General features: G+C 41.0%; 1 protein-coding gene across 3 annotated transcripts; it reads left to right on the top strand.

Moving 5' to 3' along the window:
• Positions 1–482: 482 nt before the first annotated feature.
• Positions 483–17,682, top strand: LOC117425367 (11-beta-hydroxysteroid dehydrogenase type 2-like). Of its 3 annotated transcripts, XM_034042245.3 has the most exons (5): positions 485–1,184; positions 9,896–10,108; positions 13,470–13,655; positions 15,885–16,022; positions 16,632–17,682. In XM_034042245.3, exons 1-5 carry the CDS (start codon positions 911–913, stop codon positions 16,991–16,993), a joined length of 1,173 nt encoding a protein of 390 aa, XP_033898136.1. In that variant the 5' UTR covers positions 485–910; the 3' UTR covers positions 16,994–17,682. The 3 variants fall into 3 exon arrangements, with proteins under 3 accessions (XP_058849889.1, XP_033898139.1, XP_033898136.1); XM_058993906.1 differs by lacking the exon at positions 13,470–13,655 and having other exon boundaries at positions 483–1,184; XM_034042248.3 differs by lacking the exon at positions 9,896–10,108 and having other exon boundaries at positions 484–1,184.
• Positions 17,683–17,893: the final 211 nt, after the last annotated feature.

Here is a 17,893-nt window from a genome sequence, read left to right on the forward strand (position 1 = left end):
TGGTTCAATGAGTGAGTTTGTGTGAGGAATGTGTGGAATGTGCCTGGGCTAATGAGTTGCGGAATCCCCAACTAGCCCAGGCACCTGTATAAAAGGGAGTGGTTGGGTATGTTAGTTAGTGAGTGTTTGTGAGAGTGAGAAGACCTGTGTGAGAGAGTGAGTGGTTCTTTTTTGCATAGTTTGTGTTCAAAGCCTGTTTTTATGTTTGTCTTTTTGGTTGGCCATCGTGCCTTTTGTTTTGTGTATTTTGTTTAATTAAAAGTCTTATTTTCCCTGCACATCCTGACTCTGAGTCTCCTTACCACGGTCAGTTTGCCACAATGGCCCTTTACAGTAAAAGCATATTCAGAACACCCACTTGTATAAAAAAAACAAAAAACAAACAAACAGAGGACTTTGGATAACTGAGTATTTTTTGTATATTTGAAACAGATCAATTCTTCTTCATTTACAGAACATACTGAACTGGAATCGATGTAGAAATCTACCTACCTGCCTGGTTTCTGCTTGCCAAAAACAAACTACATTAAACTGTTATACGAACGAAGGTCCTCAAACAAAAGCAATGCATCTTCACCTGATCCGTTCATTGCTGGAGCACGATGACAGTGATATATAATCACCCTGGCAGTTCTCTGCATGCTCTTGGAACAGCTCTATAGATCGTGCTGTTTCCAACAGTGTACGGTCCACTGAAAAAAAAAAACATTCAAATGCACTTAAAGTTTAGCCATTGGCCACAGATTAGATCTCTCTAAGCCCCTCCCTTCTGAAACTGTCTGCTCCATATATAACCAGTCATCTGTCTATGCTCTGTGTTGAACATAGCAGGAGACACCACATGGTTGTACATTTGTAATTGTGAGCCTCTCCAGAACTGAGCTGCTGTGTGTGGGGGGTCCCAGATGCCATGGAGGAATCTGCTCTGTCCTTTTGGATGTACTTGGGGGTGATGTCTGTTTTCTTTGGGTGGACTGTGAAGAGGATCCTGGCCTCTGAAAGGAGCTCCGCTCCAACCCTGCTTGTGTATTCCGCTCTGTTTCTCCTCATGGAGAGCCTCTGCTCCTTCTGCCTGCCAACTTGTGTGGGACTTGGTGTTTTCTGTGCCGCATGCTGGCTCATCATGGGCACTGTTGCTGCAGCAAAGCCTCTGCCTGTGGAAGGCAAGGCAGTTTTCATAACAGGTAGGAAAGTTCACAAACTGATTTGGTTTATAATTTATTAGTGCTGCTGTTGCACTGCCAAAACATAATTTTTAATCTGTGATATTTTAATCTCATGTTGACTTTATGTCGGGATATTTAGTCACTGCAATGATCTCCCATTTTTGTGTTTTAAAGTGCAGCATTACGTGCAGTGGGGATAGGCATGACTTATTCGATATGTCTTTTCATATGGTGCAGACATGCAGTGCATAGATATGTAGCAGGTATAAAATGGTAATTCATTTGAATATCAGTTATTATATCAATTTGATTACATCACGAGCGGTGCTGTCAGTGGATTCTACTGCTATGTACATGTCATAAATGTACCAATCAATCCACCTGCTTCTCCAAGGATAACTTAAAACTGCATACTTTTCATTACCCTTTATGAAAATGAATGAAGTATACCACTGTATTGTATGCTTGTCGTGTATACACTTCACATACAGGTAGACTAATTACACCTAGTTACACTGTTGCTACCATTTACTGAGATTTACTCCATGCACTTAGCACATCATTCTGTGGGACTCCACACACAAACAACATATATTTAACAAAGCAATTTCCCCAATCATATAATCTTGTAAGTTCACGTATAATTTACAGAAAAGTGTAAGTACAGCTTAGTACGGGTATTGTGAAGTATATGTATAATATTGAACACTGGAGGACTGGTACATTTTATTTCTTATGATGCTGCTGTTTTAAGGCTCTCATTGTAGCCTCCCCATTGCAAATAGGTTAGACTGTGCTTGTCTGTGAATATATTCCTTTTCTTTCAAAGGAAGTGGTAAAAAAAACCTGAGAAGTCTTAACAATAGTCTCTTCAGGAAGGAAGCTTGCAGGCGGAAGGCGTGCTGCCTGTATCTTTATTTCAGAGAAAGGTCTTTACTTCAATCAATAAGCATCAATGGTATTTAAAACCTAAAGCCAACACCCCAGAAGTAAAAAGAAACAGCATTTTAAAATAAGTGATTTAGCAGGTCCTGCACCCTGTTACACTAAACAAACAGCACTAACATAACTCCCCCTCAAAACACTTAGCTCACATTATATCATAGTAATGCTTGTTTAAATGCACAGCTATGTTTCTGTTGTGCACAATGCTACTAAACAAATTGAAATACAAATTGACAATGGAAATAAAAACATAATTACATAATAATGCAATTACATTTTATATAAGAACAAAGTTGGCACATTAACATGTGTATCACCCGCCAAGTGACCAGTCATTCATAATGACTTGTAACAAAACTCTCCAAGATTGCATGACATTTTACTTGAGCAGTTCTGAAGAGGTGTGAGGTCATGCAAAAGAACAGTAACAATAGGTCACCTTGGTGACCCTGAAGATTCTCAAGATACAACTACAGATCTGCCACATGTATTTAGAGTATGGGCTCCTTCACAGGACAGATTTATCACCCATGGCAGGTCCTGTGGATACATTTAGGAAAAGGATCATCCTCATCACAGCCCTTAAAACTGTAATGGAACAGTCCACGCAGTCCCAGGTTTGGGACTAGGTTAACCAGTGACACCTGGGCTTCATTAGACAAACTGAGCAAGCTCAGGTGAAATGTGCTAACAATTCACTACTCATTTCACCTAAATAGTGGGTATTCTTCACATTTTTGGCAATCCTGTGGTATCAAAGCATGTGAACTGTGCATTCTTTAGGTGGAGTGGATAGGGTAATAGAATAATAATAATTCAATATTGAAAAGGCATGGCACTAGAGATGCCAGCTCTATCCAATTACAAGTAAAAAAATCTCTACCAAGGGTTTTGTAAACCAAACATCTGGAAGTGAATGCAAGTTTCTTTAGTGCATTTCTGTCTGTAAAAAAATGTAAAAAAGCCAGGGAAGATCTTATCGAGTGATTTAAAGGACATAGATATTTAGATCCGTAGATTAATTTAATAGACTCCAACATCCTGCATTTGAAAAGATTCCAGTTATTTCTATGGCAAGCTGCTTAAATCCTCCTTGACTGCCGTCCTTATGTTATTAGCATTTCAGGAATTTTCATCATTTACAGTGGGAATGTACTTACCCAACTGGGACTATGTGCAAAACAACAAGTGAACTGGAACACCTGTAATCTCCAAAACCAGCACTGAGGATTGTTATTGCATCTTAAGCAGTCGCCAAGCCTGTCCCATTTCTCTTTCATTGACAGTGGAGTTCATTGAAAAAGAGTTTAACTATAAAACAGCTATTCCAGTGCAAGCTTGTTAGCAGTAGCACAGTTCCTTATCTCGAATCCAGCCATCAAGGCAATTAAAAGTAATTATTATTGCTATCTGAGTTTATCTCCCATTGCTCTTTGCAATACTGTATCAGTTTCCTTTAAGAGGTACAGCCAGGATAAAATCAAGTTTGCATGTTTTTTTTTTTATTTCTTTCTAATGGAGTACTTTGGGTTAATGGTGGTAGTCTGTTTCAGTAACAACATGTTTCTTTAGAGTGGCTGGAAATAACAGCTATAGTTTCTACTTGTTCCAAGTTCAGCGGTGTTAATAAGTACACGCCCCCTCCCTCCCAGCCAAAAACACACTCACACACACACTCAGGTGCACAAACAAACACACTCAGAAGCATACAGAGTCCAAGACGCTGAACCTTTAGACTGTGAAGAATGTATTACCCACGTCCTTGTCAATCATAAAGCCATGGACTCAGGACTCCCAGCCCTCCATGGGGGCGACAGCACCTAGCACAGCTGTGCTGTAGCAGCTGTAGCATTGTCTACTCAGGCTGCAGTGGAATTCACAAGCAGCTGGTCACATTGCTCGCTCCTCTGCAGTTGACTTTTTAGAACACAGAGGGCATTTTTCTGATTCCACCCATCAGCTAGCTATGTCATCTTGGCCATGTCCAGCAAGCATCTGCCAATGACACACTTTTTGCCAGCAGCATCTCTGGGAACAGTCTCCTAACGTTGGTCACCATGGAGATGGAGCTTTTAACCCAGTGGAATTTGCCCATTCCCTGGATTAGTTGCATGGCTGCTGTGGAGTAGTACTATTTTAAAACTAATGTTTAGTAAATCCTACACTAGGATCAGTCATGACCAAATCCAAAAGCATGTCCAGTACATGTATGCAGGCTGTACAAATACTTAAAAGGTACTGTATATACATATATATAGATTTATTTCCCCAGATTTTGTTTAACCTTAATTCTGCACCCCGCCTGCTGGTGAGATAAGGTATTGAGATATAAACTTGATGGACACTTGGTTAACAATTTGACATGTGTTGTGTGCAGTCGCTGTTATCATTTGTGTTCCTAAAGTAAAGCAGCAGGGCAGCGCTATAACAAGCTGGTGAATCACGCTGAAGGTTAAAGATGCAAATATATCCCTGCAGGGTAACGTGCACCCATGGCATAACCTCCCTGCAGCTGAGTTTCATTAATTTCTAAAACCAGACAGAAACTAGAAACACAGTGACAATCTGGAGGCAAAGATGCAATTAGAGGTGATTTACTCTCCATCGCAGCCTGTTCACTGCGCTTTTAAACAGCTCTCGTTACCAGGAGTTTTATGGACCTCCTGAGGAATGGCTAGCATAGGCTAATCACCAATTTAATGCGTTTATTTTCACATTGGCAACATTTGTAGTCCTCATTCAAACAATGTCTGTCTGTCTGTATGTCCATCAGTCACACTCCACATGGTGAACACAATAACTGGCTAGCTTTTGCACCAATCTTTATCAAACTGTTATCATACACTCATACCCTCCTCCAGATGTTTCGGACTGCACGGTCTGAACTTGCCTGTAGGGGAGTTTAAAACTTAAAACATTTGTGTCAGTGAAATGACGCTAACTGCTTTAGATTAAGGAATGACTGTACTGACAATAGGTCCTTATCTCCACAATGGATCGCTTTATTCCTTTACATATTATAAAAGTGTGAGAAAACATTGACCTGAGCGTCTTGACAATGAGTAACATATCTAATGATTATCCAGCTCTGAGAAATCAGACACGCAGCATTGCTATTCTGGCGTGTTTCTCTGTCGTTATTTTCTTTGATTGTGGAACTTTGAACTCAGGACTTTGCTGCAAACCTCCAGGCACCCATATGTAACGATTAGGGAGTGATTTAAAATAATAAAAAACACACGGAACTCTTTATCGATATTGTTGTGACCAAATGGTAATGGGTCATTAACTCTTGGAAAGCTTAGCCAATTTTTATAACTCAATAAAAAACCTGAAGTCACACAAATTCAAATTGTGCTGCTTTATCTTTTTTATTATTAATTTTGCTTATCAATCGTTGCAAACAAATAAAGCTGGATAATTGCATGATTTAACTGTTCCCTAAAATCTATTGAACCTAAAATATAATGCTAGACAGATCTGCTGTGTTTAGCTTATTGGAATAGAGAAAACAGAAAAAAACAAACAAACATGTATTTCTCTCCCTTGGGAAGACGTTTTGGGATGTTGCACAGCAATTGCAAATTGAGTTCAGAAATGAGATCAGTCATGCTTAGTGTAAGATTCATTGATAACCCTGTTAGCCATGTCGTGAATGGCAGTATAAAAAGTTCAAAGGGGTTTAGCAGCATACGTCTAAAATGTGGCTACAGTTACTTAATATCTTTACAATGCAGAATCACAGCACAGCAATCTCAACACTTAACAAACATAGAGGAATAAAGGGCTTTGCAGCCAAAGCTTTTAATAATGCATTTATTTCCTTACGTTTCTGTGTATAATCATGACTTTAAATATCTGTCAGACTTTTTTCTTTCCAAGTCAATGCTCCTCAGAGATAAACAGCAAGTCACAAGCCTCTTAATTAAAATCTTAGCAACATGCTTATTGGCACAAATAAAAAACGGTTTGCCATGGAGACCTATGACTGCCATGGTTCCGATGGCACCTGTCATGTGCTGTTCATATGCTTGGCTATGCACAGGACATACAGACCTAGAGGCTGGAATTCCCTTACAATGGGATCTTCGATGGCAATGCAGTAGCACTATGATGGCACTGGTTCTGTACTGAGGGGCAAAAGTATCACAGATGAAGCTGCAATGGCATGTGCCATCTGTAGAAAGATTCCACTGTATATTGTAACAAGCCTGTGGTATACCAATGGCATGCAAGAATACTTTGGCAATCCATTGCAACACTGTGGTACAGTGGAGAATCTCTACTAGAAAAGTCAATGGAAATGGAAGCCAGAGGGACAGCCACCCAAGAGCATTCGGTTTATGAGAAAGTGGTTTGTACATTCTGGAATAATCTAAATATTTTCCATCGCAAAGACAAGAAACTGGAAAATGTGCAAGCTTACAAACATAAGTGAAATCAGGTGAGAGGTTGAAATCACATTGAGGGTGACATCTTCCGAATGTAAACTCCATTAAAAGGAGAATAAACAGCTTTGCAATACTAACCACACTCAAATTGGTTTCTTCCGAGTTGCGTAACAACAACGACAGTGTCGTTTTCATTTGTGTTTTGTGGCAGCGAAGGCTTAGAAAATCTGTGCCTGAGCATTTAAAATAGTCAAATATTTCACAGGAAAGTAAAAGAAAATTAAAATAATAATCTTTAAGATCCAGTTTCAGCTTTCTTATCTCGAAAGAAGGTTTGCCTTTTATATGGTAAGAAGTCAGTATCTGTTCATCAAAGCTCAATTCAGTCACCAGCAGTCAAGTCCTGGATTGACCCTTACCCTGCTCTCTTCTACCAATGAATCCATAGCCACCCCTCCCCCACGAAGGAACTCTATGTACTATTTAATGCAATTGATGAACTGTAAATATCTGAGTGGCTTCAAACTTGCTTTGTGGGTACACTGGAATGCAATGTTACTCAATGTTCTTGGAATCACGCCACGGCAAATCTGTCTAAGAAAGATACGCTGAGCCAGACACTAAAAATACCCTGACTCTGTGTATTTATGCAGTCCGTGTTGCTATTGCACTTTCATTTGAAATGCCTGCCGTTTACAACAGGGAATAAACAGACCCTGTATGATCATTCCTTGCCTTTATATATAAATAAATAAACACAAGAATGCAAATATATTGTGTAGGTCTTCTGTTAAATGCAGTGCATTTTCTAATTCCTAAGTGTAGAACCTTTTTATTTTATTTTTTTTACTTGACCAATATATAGACGGCAGAAGTCTATAGGAAGTCTAAATTAATTCCAGAGAAGCTTGGAAACTTCATGGCAATGTTTCAAACAGAGATGAAGCTGTTTTAATAAGCTTATCTTAATAAAATAATAAACAGCCTACATGTATAAAGGACCCCAACAATAGCATAATGTGCTGTGTGCTGACTTTCTTTTGTTTTAGCTTGAACAAGGGCAGCTGCACTTTGCACAGTTGAAAAAGGCCATTACTATACCATGCTCTTGTTTATAATAAATGAAACGAAAGGCAACAATTTGGCATCAATGGAGCTTATAACACACAGAAGGCTGACTTCAGAAATCAACTGAGGGGCAAAGATAACCCCCGAGCTGCTGACCCCTGACCATGGATGCTTTTTGTATCTATGGCCAAACCAAATCAAAAGAATAGAAGGCTTTTGAGAAGGTGACTATGGGGAAACCCGCAAAACTACAATGCAAATTTACTGTGGAAAACTGCTCTAAGGGATTCATAACTTCACAGACTACTGTACATAGTTTTAATGACCTGGGATTGTTTTTTTGTTTTTGCTAATCAAAATGCTTCTTACTGTAACAGATTAAATTCAGTACATAGCAATCAGGCTTGATATAAAAAAGCAAATCAGATTTCAGTGCAAGTTCTTGCTTAGTCCAATTGTGAACGGTTTGTGATTGTAACTCGAGGTATCAGGTCTTTGCACTGAGCAGATTCCACCGTGCTGCTCGGAGGGGTTTGGCATCTAGCACTTCAGCTCTTTAACTATTTGTTTGGGACACTTGCTACAGACTTTAGATGAAGAGTGTTTTGCACTGATTTGGGTTGTTTATTCTGTTGGTTCCAGTCACCAGATCAGACCAGCTGACTTACTCCTAAATTAAACAACTCAGCCAATGACACTCTTGAAAACGTCACTGAATGAGGCTCACCGGTTCTAGACAGGCACTGAATGAGACTCACCGGTTCTAGACAGGCACTGAATGAGACTCACCGGTTCTAGACAGGCACTGAATGAGATTCACCGGTTCTAGACAGGCACTGAATGAGACTCACCGGTTCTAGACAGGCACTGAATGAGATTCACGGGTTCTAGACAGGCACTGAATAAGACTCACCGGTTCTAGACAGGCACTGAATGAGACACACCGGTTCTAGACAGGCACTGAATGAGACGCACTAATCGAGGGGTACCCAATTGCACTCCTGGAGGGCCTTTCCAGTCCAACTTTAATTAAAGCAAACACTACTCTACTCTGGGGCCTAGGTGCAGGTTTACTGCAATTGGTTCAATTAAACAATTAGTAACATGTTTGGAAGGGGCAATCATGTTTAGAAGGGGCATATTTTAAACTGTGTTCAATGAAAAGTTAATCTGTTTACTCGCTATCTTAACACAAATTTAGTGACCCCACATCACATTTTTACTAGGATCCCTGGGATGGCTCAAAGTGCTATGCAATGGGAGTCTTAATTATTCCCTGTTTCAGCTGTTCCAGGCTCTCCTGTGAGCCTTAAGTTTTACAAAAGGTGCGTGGTGTGTCATGCTGAAAGCTGCAATGGCTCAAGCTGTTGCGCAACGGGAGTCTGAAACGGTACCCTATACTGCTCCCTCTGAGCATGGTGTGATGTGCCCCTTCTCTTACCCTGTGCTGCTCTCCCTCTGAGCATGGTGTGATGTGCCCCTTCTCTTACCCTGTACTGCTCTCCCTCTAAGCATGGTGTGATGTGCCCCTTCTCTTACCCTGTACTGCTCTCCCTCTGAGCATGGTGTGATGTGCCCCTTCTCTTACCCTGTGCTGCTCTCCCTCTGAGCATGGTGTGATGTGCCCCTTCTCTTACCCTGTACTGCTCTCCCTCTGAGCATGGTGTGATGTGCCCCTTCTCTTACCCTGTACTGCTCTCCCTCTGAGCATGGTGTGATGTGCCCCTTCTCTTACCCTGTACTGCTCTCCCTCTGAGCATGGTGTGATGTGCCCCTTCTCTTACCCTGTGCTGCTCTCCCTCTGAGCATGGTGTGATGTGCCCCTTCTCTTACCCTGTACTGCTCTCCCTCTGAGCATGGTGTGATGTGCCCCTTCTCTTACCCTGTACTGCTCTCCCTCTGAGCATGGTGTGATGTACCCCTTCTCTTACCCTGTGCTGCTCTCCCTCTGAGCATGGTGTGATGTGCCCCTTTTCTTACCCTGTGCTGCTCTCCCTCTGAGCATGGTGTGATGTGCCCCTTCTCTTACCCTGTACTGCTCTCCCTCTGAGCATGGTGTGATGTGCCCCTTCTCTTACCCTGTACTGCTCTCCCTCTGAGCATGGTGTGATGTGCCCCTTCTCTTACCCTGTACTGCTCTCCCTCTGAGCATGGTGTGATGTGCCCCTTCTCTTACCCTGTACTGCTCTCCCTCTGAGCATGGTGTGATGTGCCCCTTCTCTTACCCTGTACTGCTCTCCCTCTGAGCATGGTGTGATGTGCCCCTTCTCTTACCCTGTACTGCTCTCCCTCTAAGCATGGTGTGATGCGTCCCTTCTCTTGCAGGGTGTGACAGCGGGTTCGGGAAGGCTGCAGTCATGTTCTTGGACTCGTTGGGGTTCCAGGTGTTTGCCAGTGTGCTGGACCTGGAGGGGGCCGGAGCCCAGGAGCTGCAGAAGACTTGCTCTGCAAGGCTGACATTGATCCATATGGATATAACAAAGCCTGAGCAAGTGCAGGAGGCGCTTCGTATCACCAAGGCAAAGCTCGGGGTGAAAGGTAGGAGACAGGACTAACCCTAAGCAACTAACCCTAACCCTGTCCTTGTATGTGTGTATGTGTATGTATATATATATATATATATATATATATATATATATATATATATATATAATCTCCCTTTCGGTCACTGTGTATCTATTTTATATTGTAATTTTTTTTTTGTTTTTTTGTTTTTGTCAGGGCAACTCCTCAAACCTCATAGTGTTCTCACAAACTGTTTTAAAAAATGTTTAAAAATTAAATAAAAAATAGTGACCAAAATGGATATATACAGATTTGGAAATGGCAGAGAGATTCCACTGCTTCATTTAATTTGAATTAAATTACAATCTTTTTTTCCATAAGGGAAGGTCTTTGGTTGGCATCCAAAATAGACTTGTCAAAACAAGTCTTTTAACAATGTGGATCATATACTGACTCTGGAGAAAAGTCATGTGAGAAAGCCACGGCATTCACAGTCTATCTATGTAACGCCTTCGGTTGTATTGTGTAATATTACTGTGCATTAACAGCATACAGGACTCTGTTTAAAGTGCATCTACCTTTACTGCGTTAATCAGCGGTGTCATCTTGAAATGTTGTAATAAGAGGACTTTGTGAAGGGTTGTAGAGTTCATATCAATAAATCACTGCCTAATCTTGTCATGCTTAATAATATGCTTAAATAATGAACACATTTATTTTCTAAAGAACTAAAGCATTGTGGTATGAATGCATTTTTGCAACATAACCTGATGAGTGAGATGACAGTAATGCCAAAGTGTATGTAGCACCTTGCACAGCAGAGACTGCCAGGGTAGGGCAGGAGCAGAAAAACTGAACAGCCATAAGAATCAGAGAAAAAAAAAACATGTCTATTAGATAGTGACTATCAGTCAGAACTGCAGGTATTAACTGCTGAAGCCAGTCGCCAAATCACAATTCCTGAATGTTTGAGGTTATCGATCCAATAAATCAACTCAATGCATCACTTTCTTCTTAAGCATTAGGGTACATTTGAACGATACACACACACACACACACACACACACACACACACACACACACATTCTTTCTCTCTCTCGCTCTCTCTCTCTCTCTCTCTCTCTCTCTCTCTCTCTCTCTCTCTCTCTCTCTCTCTCTCTCTATATATATATATAGATATATATAATGTATATTGAACTGTGTCTCACAAAGACAATGATGAAGGACAGTTAAAACACAGATCTGTGGTCAGTGATCCTTTTTTGACCACAGTCTTGATAATAATTATTTTCTCTTGACATGAACACAGCTTTGCTCAAAGGCACAGCTTTCATGAACACTGGTGTATGTAGATTTTGTTCCTCACAATAACTGTGACTAACTGAGGGGTTGTTTTTATTAAATGAGCATACTAATAGATCATGTGGCTGTTTGGAATGGAAATGGACATTGGAATGGAGTTGGAAACAGTCTTGCGCTGTTAATTAAACTTCAGGCAATTTTGTCAATGTTAAATGTTAAATGTTAAATGTTAATGTTATCAACTGTTTTTGTTGCTTTCATTGCTTACTCAGTAAACTTCAAATGCATATCTTTTAATCCTGTGGAAATTACTTATAGTTTCCAAAGATTTTGTTTAAGCGCTTTATAAATATCTTATTTTCAAGTAAAACATATTGCGGAGAGGCTTTTATTGGCATTGATACTATCAAACAGGGTTGGTACACTGTGCCCTTCCTCTCTGAAATGTACAGTACTGTACAGTTAAATAATAGATACAAGGGTACAGTTGATCCCACATTGTTGTGCTGTTACTCATATTCTCTCACGCCCTGCAGACTCTAGTATCTTTTTTAAGGGTGCAGTTCAAATGCTTGCTCACAGAGAAAACAAAAAAGCTGTGCATAATTTCAGATGCAGAACCTCCAATGACTCTGTCTATCAGTGTTTGTTCACATGTTAAACCTGTTAAATAGACAATAGGGTTTCCTATTGATGACTCCAGAAGAAGCATTGTAAAGACTATCAAAGGCTACATAAATAATACTGTCCATGGAGCCCAGTTGCAGTTTGTAGGAGTTGGTTATCTTACTCGTTATTGTGCTCAACCAGAGTGCAGGAACAAGGGATTAATGAACTGGGGTACATTGTGACCTGGCATACGTTCTGTGTCTGGAATGACATCATAACTCACGCCAAGAAATGAATTGGTGTTTAGGTAAGCACAGCGGAGCACCCTTTACAAAGTTCAGTTTCACACACCTGCAGTTAGGTAGGATATATAAGACAGGCACTTAAGAGTGTGAGTGAGACAAGCTACCTGAATCCTCTCCTGAAGACATACCAGCTCTGTAGCCGAGCTATCTCCCACAATTAGGTAACTTATCATAAACTGATTTCTGTTTAAAACTAGGTGCCACATTTGTTGCGTCTAATGATAAATGTTTACGCTACAGATGTGTAACTATTGAATATTGGAATCAATAAAATGTAAACTTGGTTCAGTTAAATATGAGTCTTGGTCATGTAATTTGACATTTTTCCCCCTAAATACATGAACAAATTCAATGGGCTGAGATGCCAAGACAGCACGACAAAAATAAATGCATTTTCTATTTATTAACCAAATTAAGTTCCAGAATGTTGTCCTCCTACTGAGGCCCTAAGACAGGGTGGGGGGAGTGGATTCAAACAAGTGTAACTCGACTCATAGCAACACACTGCTGCTCACGGCAACACACTGCTGCACACGGCAACACACTGCTGCACACGGCAACACACTGCTGCACACGGCAACACACTGCTGCACACGACAACACACTGCTGCACACGGCAGCACACTGCTGCACACGGCAACACACTGCTGCACACGACAACACACTGCTGCACACGGCAACACACTGCTGCACACGACAACACACTGCTGCACACGACAGCACACTGCTGCACACGGCAACACACTGCTGCACACGACAACACACTGCTGCACACGGCAGCACACTGCTGCACACGACAACACACTGCTGCACACGGCAGCACACTGCTGCACACGACAACACACTGCTGCACACGACAACACACTGCTGCACACGGCAACACACTGCTGCACACGACAACACACTGCTGCACACGACAACACACTGCTGCACACGGCAGCACAGTGCTGCACACGACAACACACTGCTGCACACGGCAACACACTGCTGCACACGACAACACACTGCTGCACACGGCAGCACACTGCTGCACACGACAACACACTGCTGCACACGGCAGCACAGTGCTGCACACGGCAACACACTGCTGCACACGGCAACACACTGCTGCACACAGAGGTCATCTGAGTTAGTGTTGTTTAGTTTTCTAATTGCTTGCATATGTTTCTTTTGTTTAGGACTCTGGGGTCTAGTGAACAATGCTGGGGTATGTGTCAACTTCGGGGATGCTGAGCTCTCCCTAATGTCCAACTACAGAGGCTGCATGGAAGTGAACTTCTTTGGTACATTGGAGGTCACAAAGACCTTTCTACCACTGGTGCGCCAATCACAAGGACGGCTCGTTACAATCTCCAGCCCATCAGGTTGAGAAGACCGTCTTAAAATCTTTGCTGTGAACGTTATTATCTGTTAGTCTGATAATATGTTACAAAATACTAAAACACAGTGACAAATGTTTCCCATAGTCTTCAATGTTGAAATGAGTACTGGTTCACATTCTTATATCACTGGGTCTGGTGTATGCTCCACCCCCACTTGATAAATGGTTTAACTGTCACTTAATACAAGTGACCACGTAGACAAAAGAGGGGAAAACAAGGAATGAAGTAAAATGTGGAAATGATACAGGTACGAGAAAGGGAGAATTTCAGTGAGGTGAAAACGGCAACAAAACAATGAACATGCTGAGTTATTTATTACAGGGAACAAAAACAAGACATTCTAAAAGCTGTAACGGATCATGTTACCTTTAACTCATGACCAGTTTAATTTGATTAATTTAATAGTAACGCCTGTTTCTTCAGCAGCAGTCTAGATCAGTTTCAAGGTAATTCATAATCAAAGTTACTGCATTGTGATTATAGTACCCTGTATTACACATAAATCATTGGTTCACCTGTCCACTATTTTCACCGACAGTCACTCCTAGCTGTCCTTAGCACTTCAGACAGCTCTGTTGCAGTATTAACAGTTGCTATAATTGCTAGAGTACAGTTTTAACAACCAGTAAAGTTGTATGTCTGACAGCACGTTTATTTAGAAAGAGAGATGTGACCGATAACAGAATCTGGGAGGACTCTCTTTTATGCAATGTTGAACACAGCTGTGTTTTTGGCCCAGTTTTCTCTGTGGTCCTGCCAAGCTCTGATATACACACTGAACACAGGTCAGCCACAGGGCATTGGTCACACATACTCTGCTGGCAACCGTAACAACTGTGTGGTCCAAAGAAGTTTGCTGAACTACACAGTACATTAGTGAGAAGAGGGAGTCTGTGTTTAATATCAGAGCTGTGAAAACAGAAGTTGGAAAAATAGTTTTAAAATAAGTGTGGTGACTGTTATAGACACGCAGATCAACATTTGCCTGTCTTCTAAAATCCAGCTCTCATTGTCGACAGCTATTTTTGCAAATGCTGTTTTAATAATCTTTTGACAACTTTATGTGGTGTTCAACATTTTACTGGAGGGTCATTAAACCCCTCTACGTCACATTTTACGATGTAAAGTAGTTGTATCAGTCCACTTTGCAAGTTGCATAGAAGTGTAATGGCATACTTTAACCACATAATAATAAAAGACCATTATTATCCAAATAAACTGTAACTTTGGTTTATTAAAAATGCTGTTTGGGTTGAATAAATTGCTGTAATGTGGTTAGAACTCCACAAGGGAACCTACTGAATAAAAACAGATTCAGGTTGCATAGCCCTTGGCAAAACCCTGCCTTATACTGATTGATATAAATCAATTAGTTCTTTCTTAGTAGATTTATGATCAACAATAGAAAAGTAGGTAGCACATAGACTCCTCCTGACTATAAAACAAGGATAATGATCATGCTTCAGTCTTTCTGTCATCTCCTTCTGTTTATAGTTACACATTGTTTAATGAGCGCCCCGTGGCACACTGGCTCACTCTGCATCCTTTTGCTGCATGTTCTTTGACTCTTCCTCTATAAATCGTTTTCACTATTCATATTAGCCAGTGGCCAATACAATTTGCAGTGAATATTAATTAGTTAAGGAGAAGTTCAAATTCATATGATAAAACAGCAGGGAACCCGCTTTTAACCTTTGATCAAATCATGTAAACAGCAAGCATATTTAGGCACTTCCAATACCAGAACAAATTGTCAGTCGAATAGCTAGTATGTTATTGGTCTTTCGATAAACAATATGTCCAGTGATCGACAAGAAAAGGATTTATCTCTTACCTCAATCCATTACGCCCCCGCTGTGTGCCAGAGTTCGCCTCCTCCTTCCCAGCGTCCTTCTGCTTTTTGTCTTCATCTAACGGTGGAGGGCTGCTATCCTGCCCCCTACCCATGGCTTCCCTGCGGTCAGCCTTTCCACTTAGAAAGCTACTAATGGGCAGGGGTACCTTGAAAGTGAAGACCAAACAAAAAATGTAGTGTATAAAAGTCGTATAATGTAGTAGTGTTGTCTAGTCTAAGGTTCAATAAATAATATATCACGAGTTTCCTGACTGAACTAACTCATATTGTAGATCTTAAAGTAGTTTTGAGATTGAGTTGACAATATGTGGGGCTCCTGATAAGATGCTGATCTGTATGCTTTTTATTTGTTCAAGGGGAGCAGCCCTTTCCTTGTCTGGCGGCTTATGGGGCTTCAAAAGCTGCATTGAACCTCTTCATCAACACTCTGAGGCATGAACTCAAGCTGTGGGATGTGAAAGTCTCCATTATACTTCCTTCGTCTTACAAAACAGGTGAGTGCATTGATCAGGAAAAACTGGGTCATCGGTACAAGCCAAATGAGCCAGAGACTGCAGCTGAGCAGCTCTTTATCCAAGACTCATTGCAGTGTCTCAGTGCCAGGACTGATAGTGCCCACAGTCTGGAAGTGTAAATAGTGCATTCTATACATTGGCATGATATTTCCTTTTTTTGTTTTTAGGTTTGACTTGCGAACAATGTGGAAGTGTCCTTTTGAATATTCAAGATATGCAAATATTTCAATTACTGCGCTACAGATAAATGGCTGCATCCAGATACCTACAGAGTTGTCTCAAAGGGCACAGTCTTGGTCAATTCAAGTGTTAAAAATGTTTCAACTGTAGTACCTGTTAAAACATTGATCTAATATTGTACAGTATCAATTAAAAAAAACAAAACATTACTGCAGATGCAAAGAACAGCAATCACCAGGCTGTTTTCTGGCTTATGAGAAACAATTGTTTCACTGAGTGCCTTCATCAGTGTACTGGCCTACTCGTATATGGCACCAGCAGAAAGCATGTCTACATGACCTTTTCATATCTTATGAGTTTTACCTCTTTCAAGTTATATATGATTTCTTAAATTCCTTTTCTCTTTAGGTCAGTCAAGAAATGTTGAATACTGGGAGGAGCAGTATAAGCATTTGATTGAGAACCTGTCACTGAGCCTCATGGAGGAGTACGGAGAGGAATACCTGCTGGAGACCAAGCAGCTCTTCTTCCAGTTTGCAGAAACAGCCACTGAAGACTTGAGCCCTGTCACCAATAGCATTGCAGAGGCTCTGCTGTCCAGACAGCCCAAAGTCAGGTACTATGCAGGCCAGGGGGTCGGACTAATGTACTTCATTCACTGCTACCTGCCTGTATCCATCAGCGATCGCTTCCTCCAGAAACTCTTCATGAAAAAGAGTGTTCTACCCAGAGCTTTGCAGAAGCACAACAACAACAACAACAAAAAATAAGAATCATTCAGCACGACCATATACATTTTTGCGTTTTTTTTCTTTTTTATTCTTTTGAAGGAATCATTAAATTTATGCCTACAGTTCTGAAATGAAACCAACTGATGGAATATGTGTGTTGTGAAATAACAGGCGACGTTCGGAAGGTAAAAGAGATGGCCAAGCGCATTGGCATTTATGTGACTAGATAACTAGATGTTGCTATACTTTTTTTTCCTTAAACAAGGGATGGAAGTATTTCATGGGCGTTCTGCTGGAAGCATCTGTACAAAGGACTTGCCAGCCGGTATGGCACACACCAAGATACAACGGAGCATCTACTGCATTGTCTTTCCTCAACGATGCACCTCAAGCACATACCTCAGCTCTACTACTCATTGAATGGTCTACAACCACAAGCGATATTCCTAGGAATGCAGTGAAAAACTTCATTTACACTGGGTCTCACTTTTATACATGGTGGACAGTGTTAGAGCCCCTGGCTCTAAGAAATATCTGGATTTTCACTTATTTAAAAGTTGTTGTTTTATATCTCTCTCACTGAAGATTCTCATTTATGAGCGTTTTCTTCATGAATCAGTGCAACTGTGAATTTTTTAATTTTTGTATGGTAAATTGCATACCCGTTCTTTCATTGTTAATATTAAAGTGTACTTTTTAAACACAATAGATGGTCATTGCAATGTCAAGTGTGCAACTGGAACATTTCCTTCTCTCGTTACAATATCTGCTATATATAATATGCTTCTTCCATTGGTGTAGGGGGTTCCTCCCATGGACTTGATCACTGCCTGCTTTGTTCTGTCTTGGCATAGAGTCAGCATGTGCTTAGCTGTTCCATAATGCCATACCAAAATCTCCTGAAGGGGTCAGCGGAACTAAATCCTAACCCTTTACCAA

Source organism: Acipenser ruthenus, chromosome 20 (genome assembly GCF_902713425.1).
Source record: "Acipenser ruthenus chromosome 20, fAciRut3.2 maternal haplotype, whole genome shotgun sequence".
Lineage (NCBI taxonomy): Eukaryota > Metazoa > Chordata > Actinopteri > Acipenseriformes > Acipenseridae > Acipenser > Acipenser ruthenus.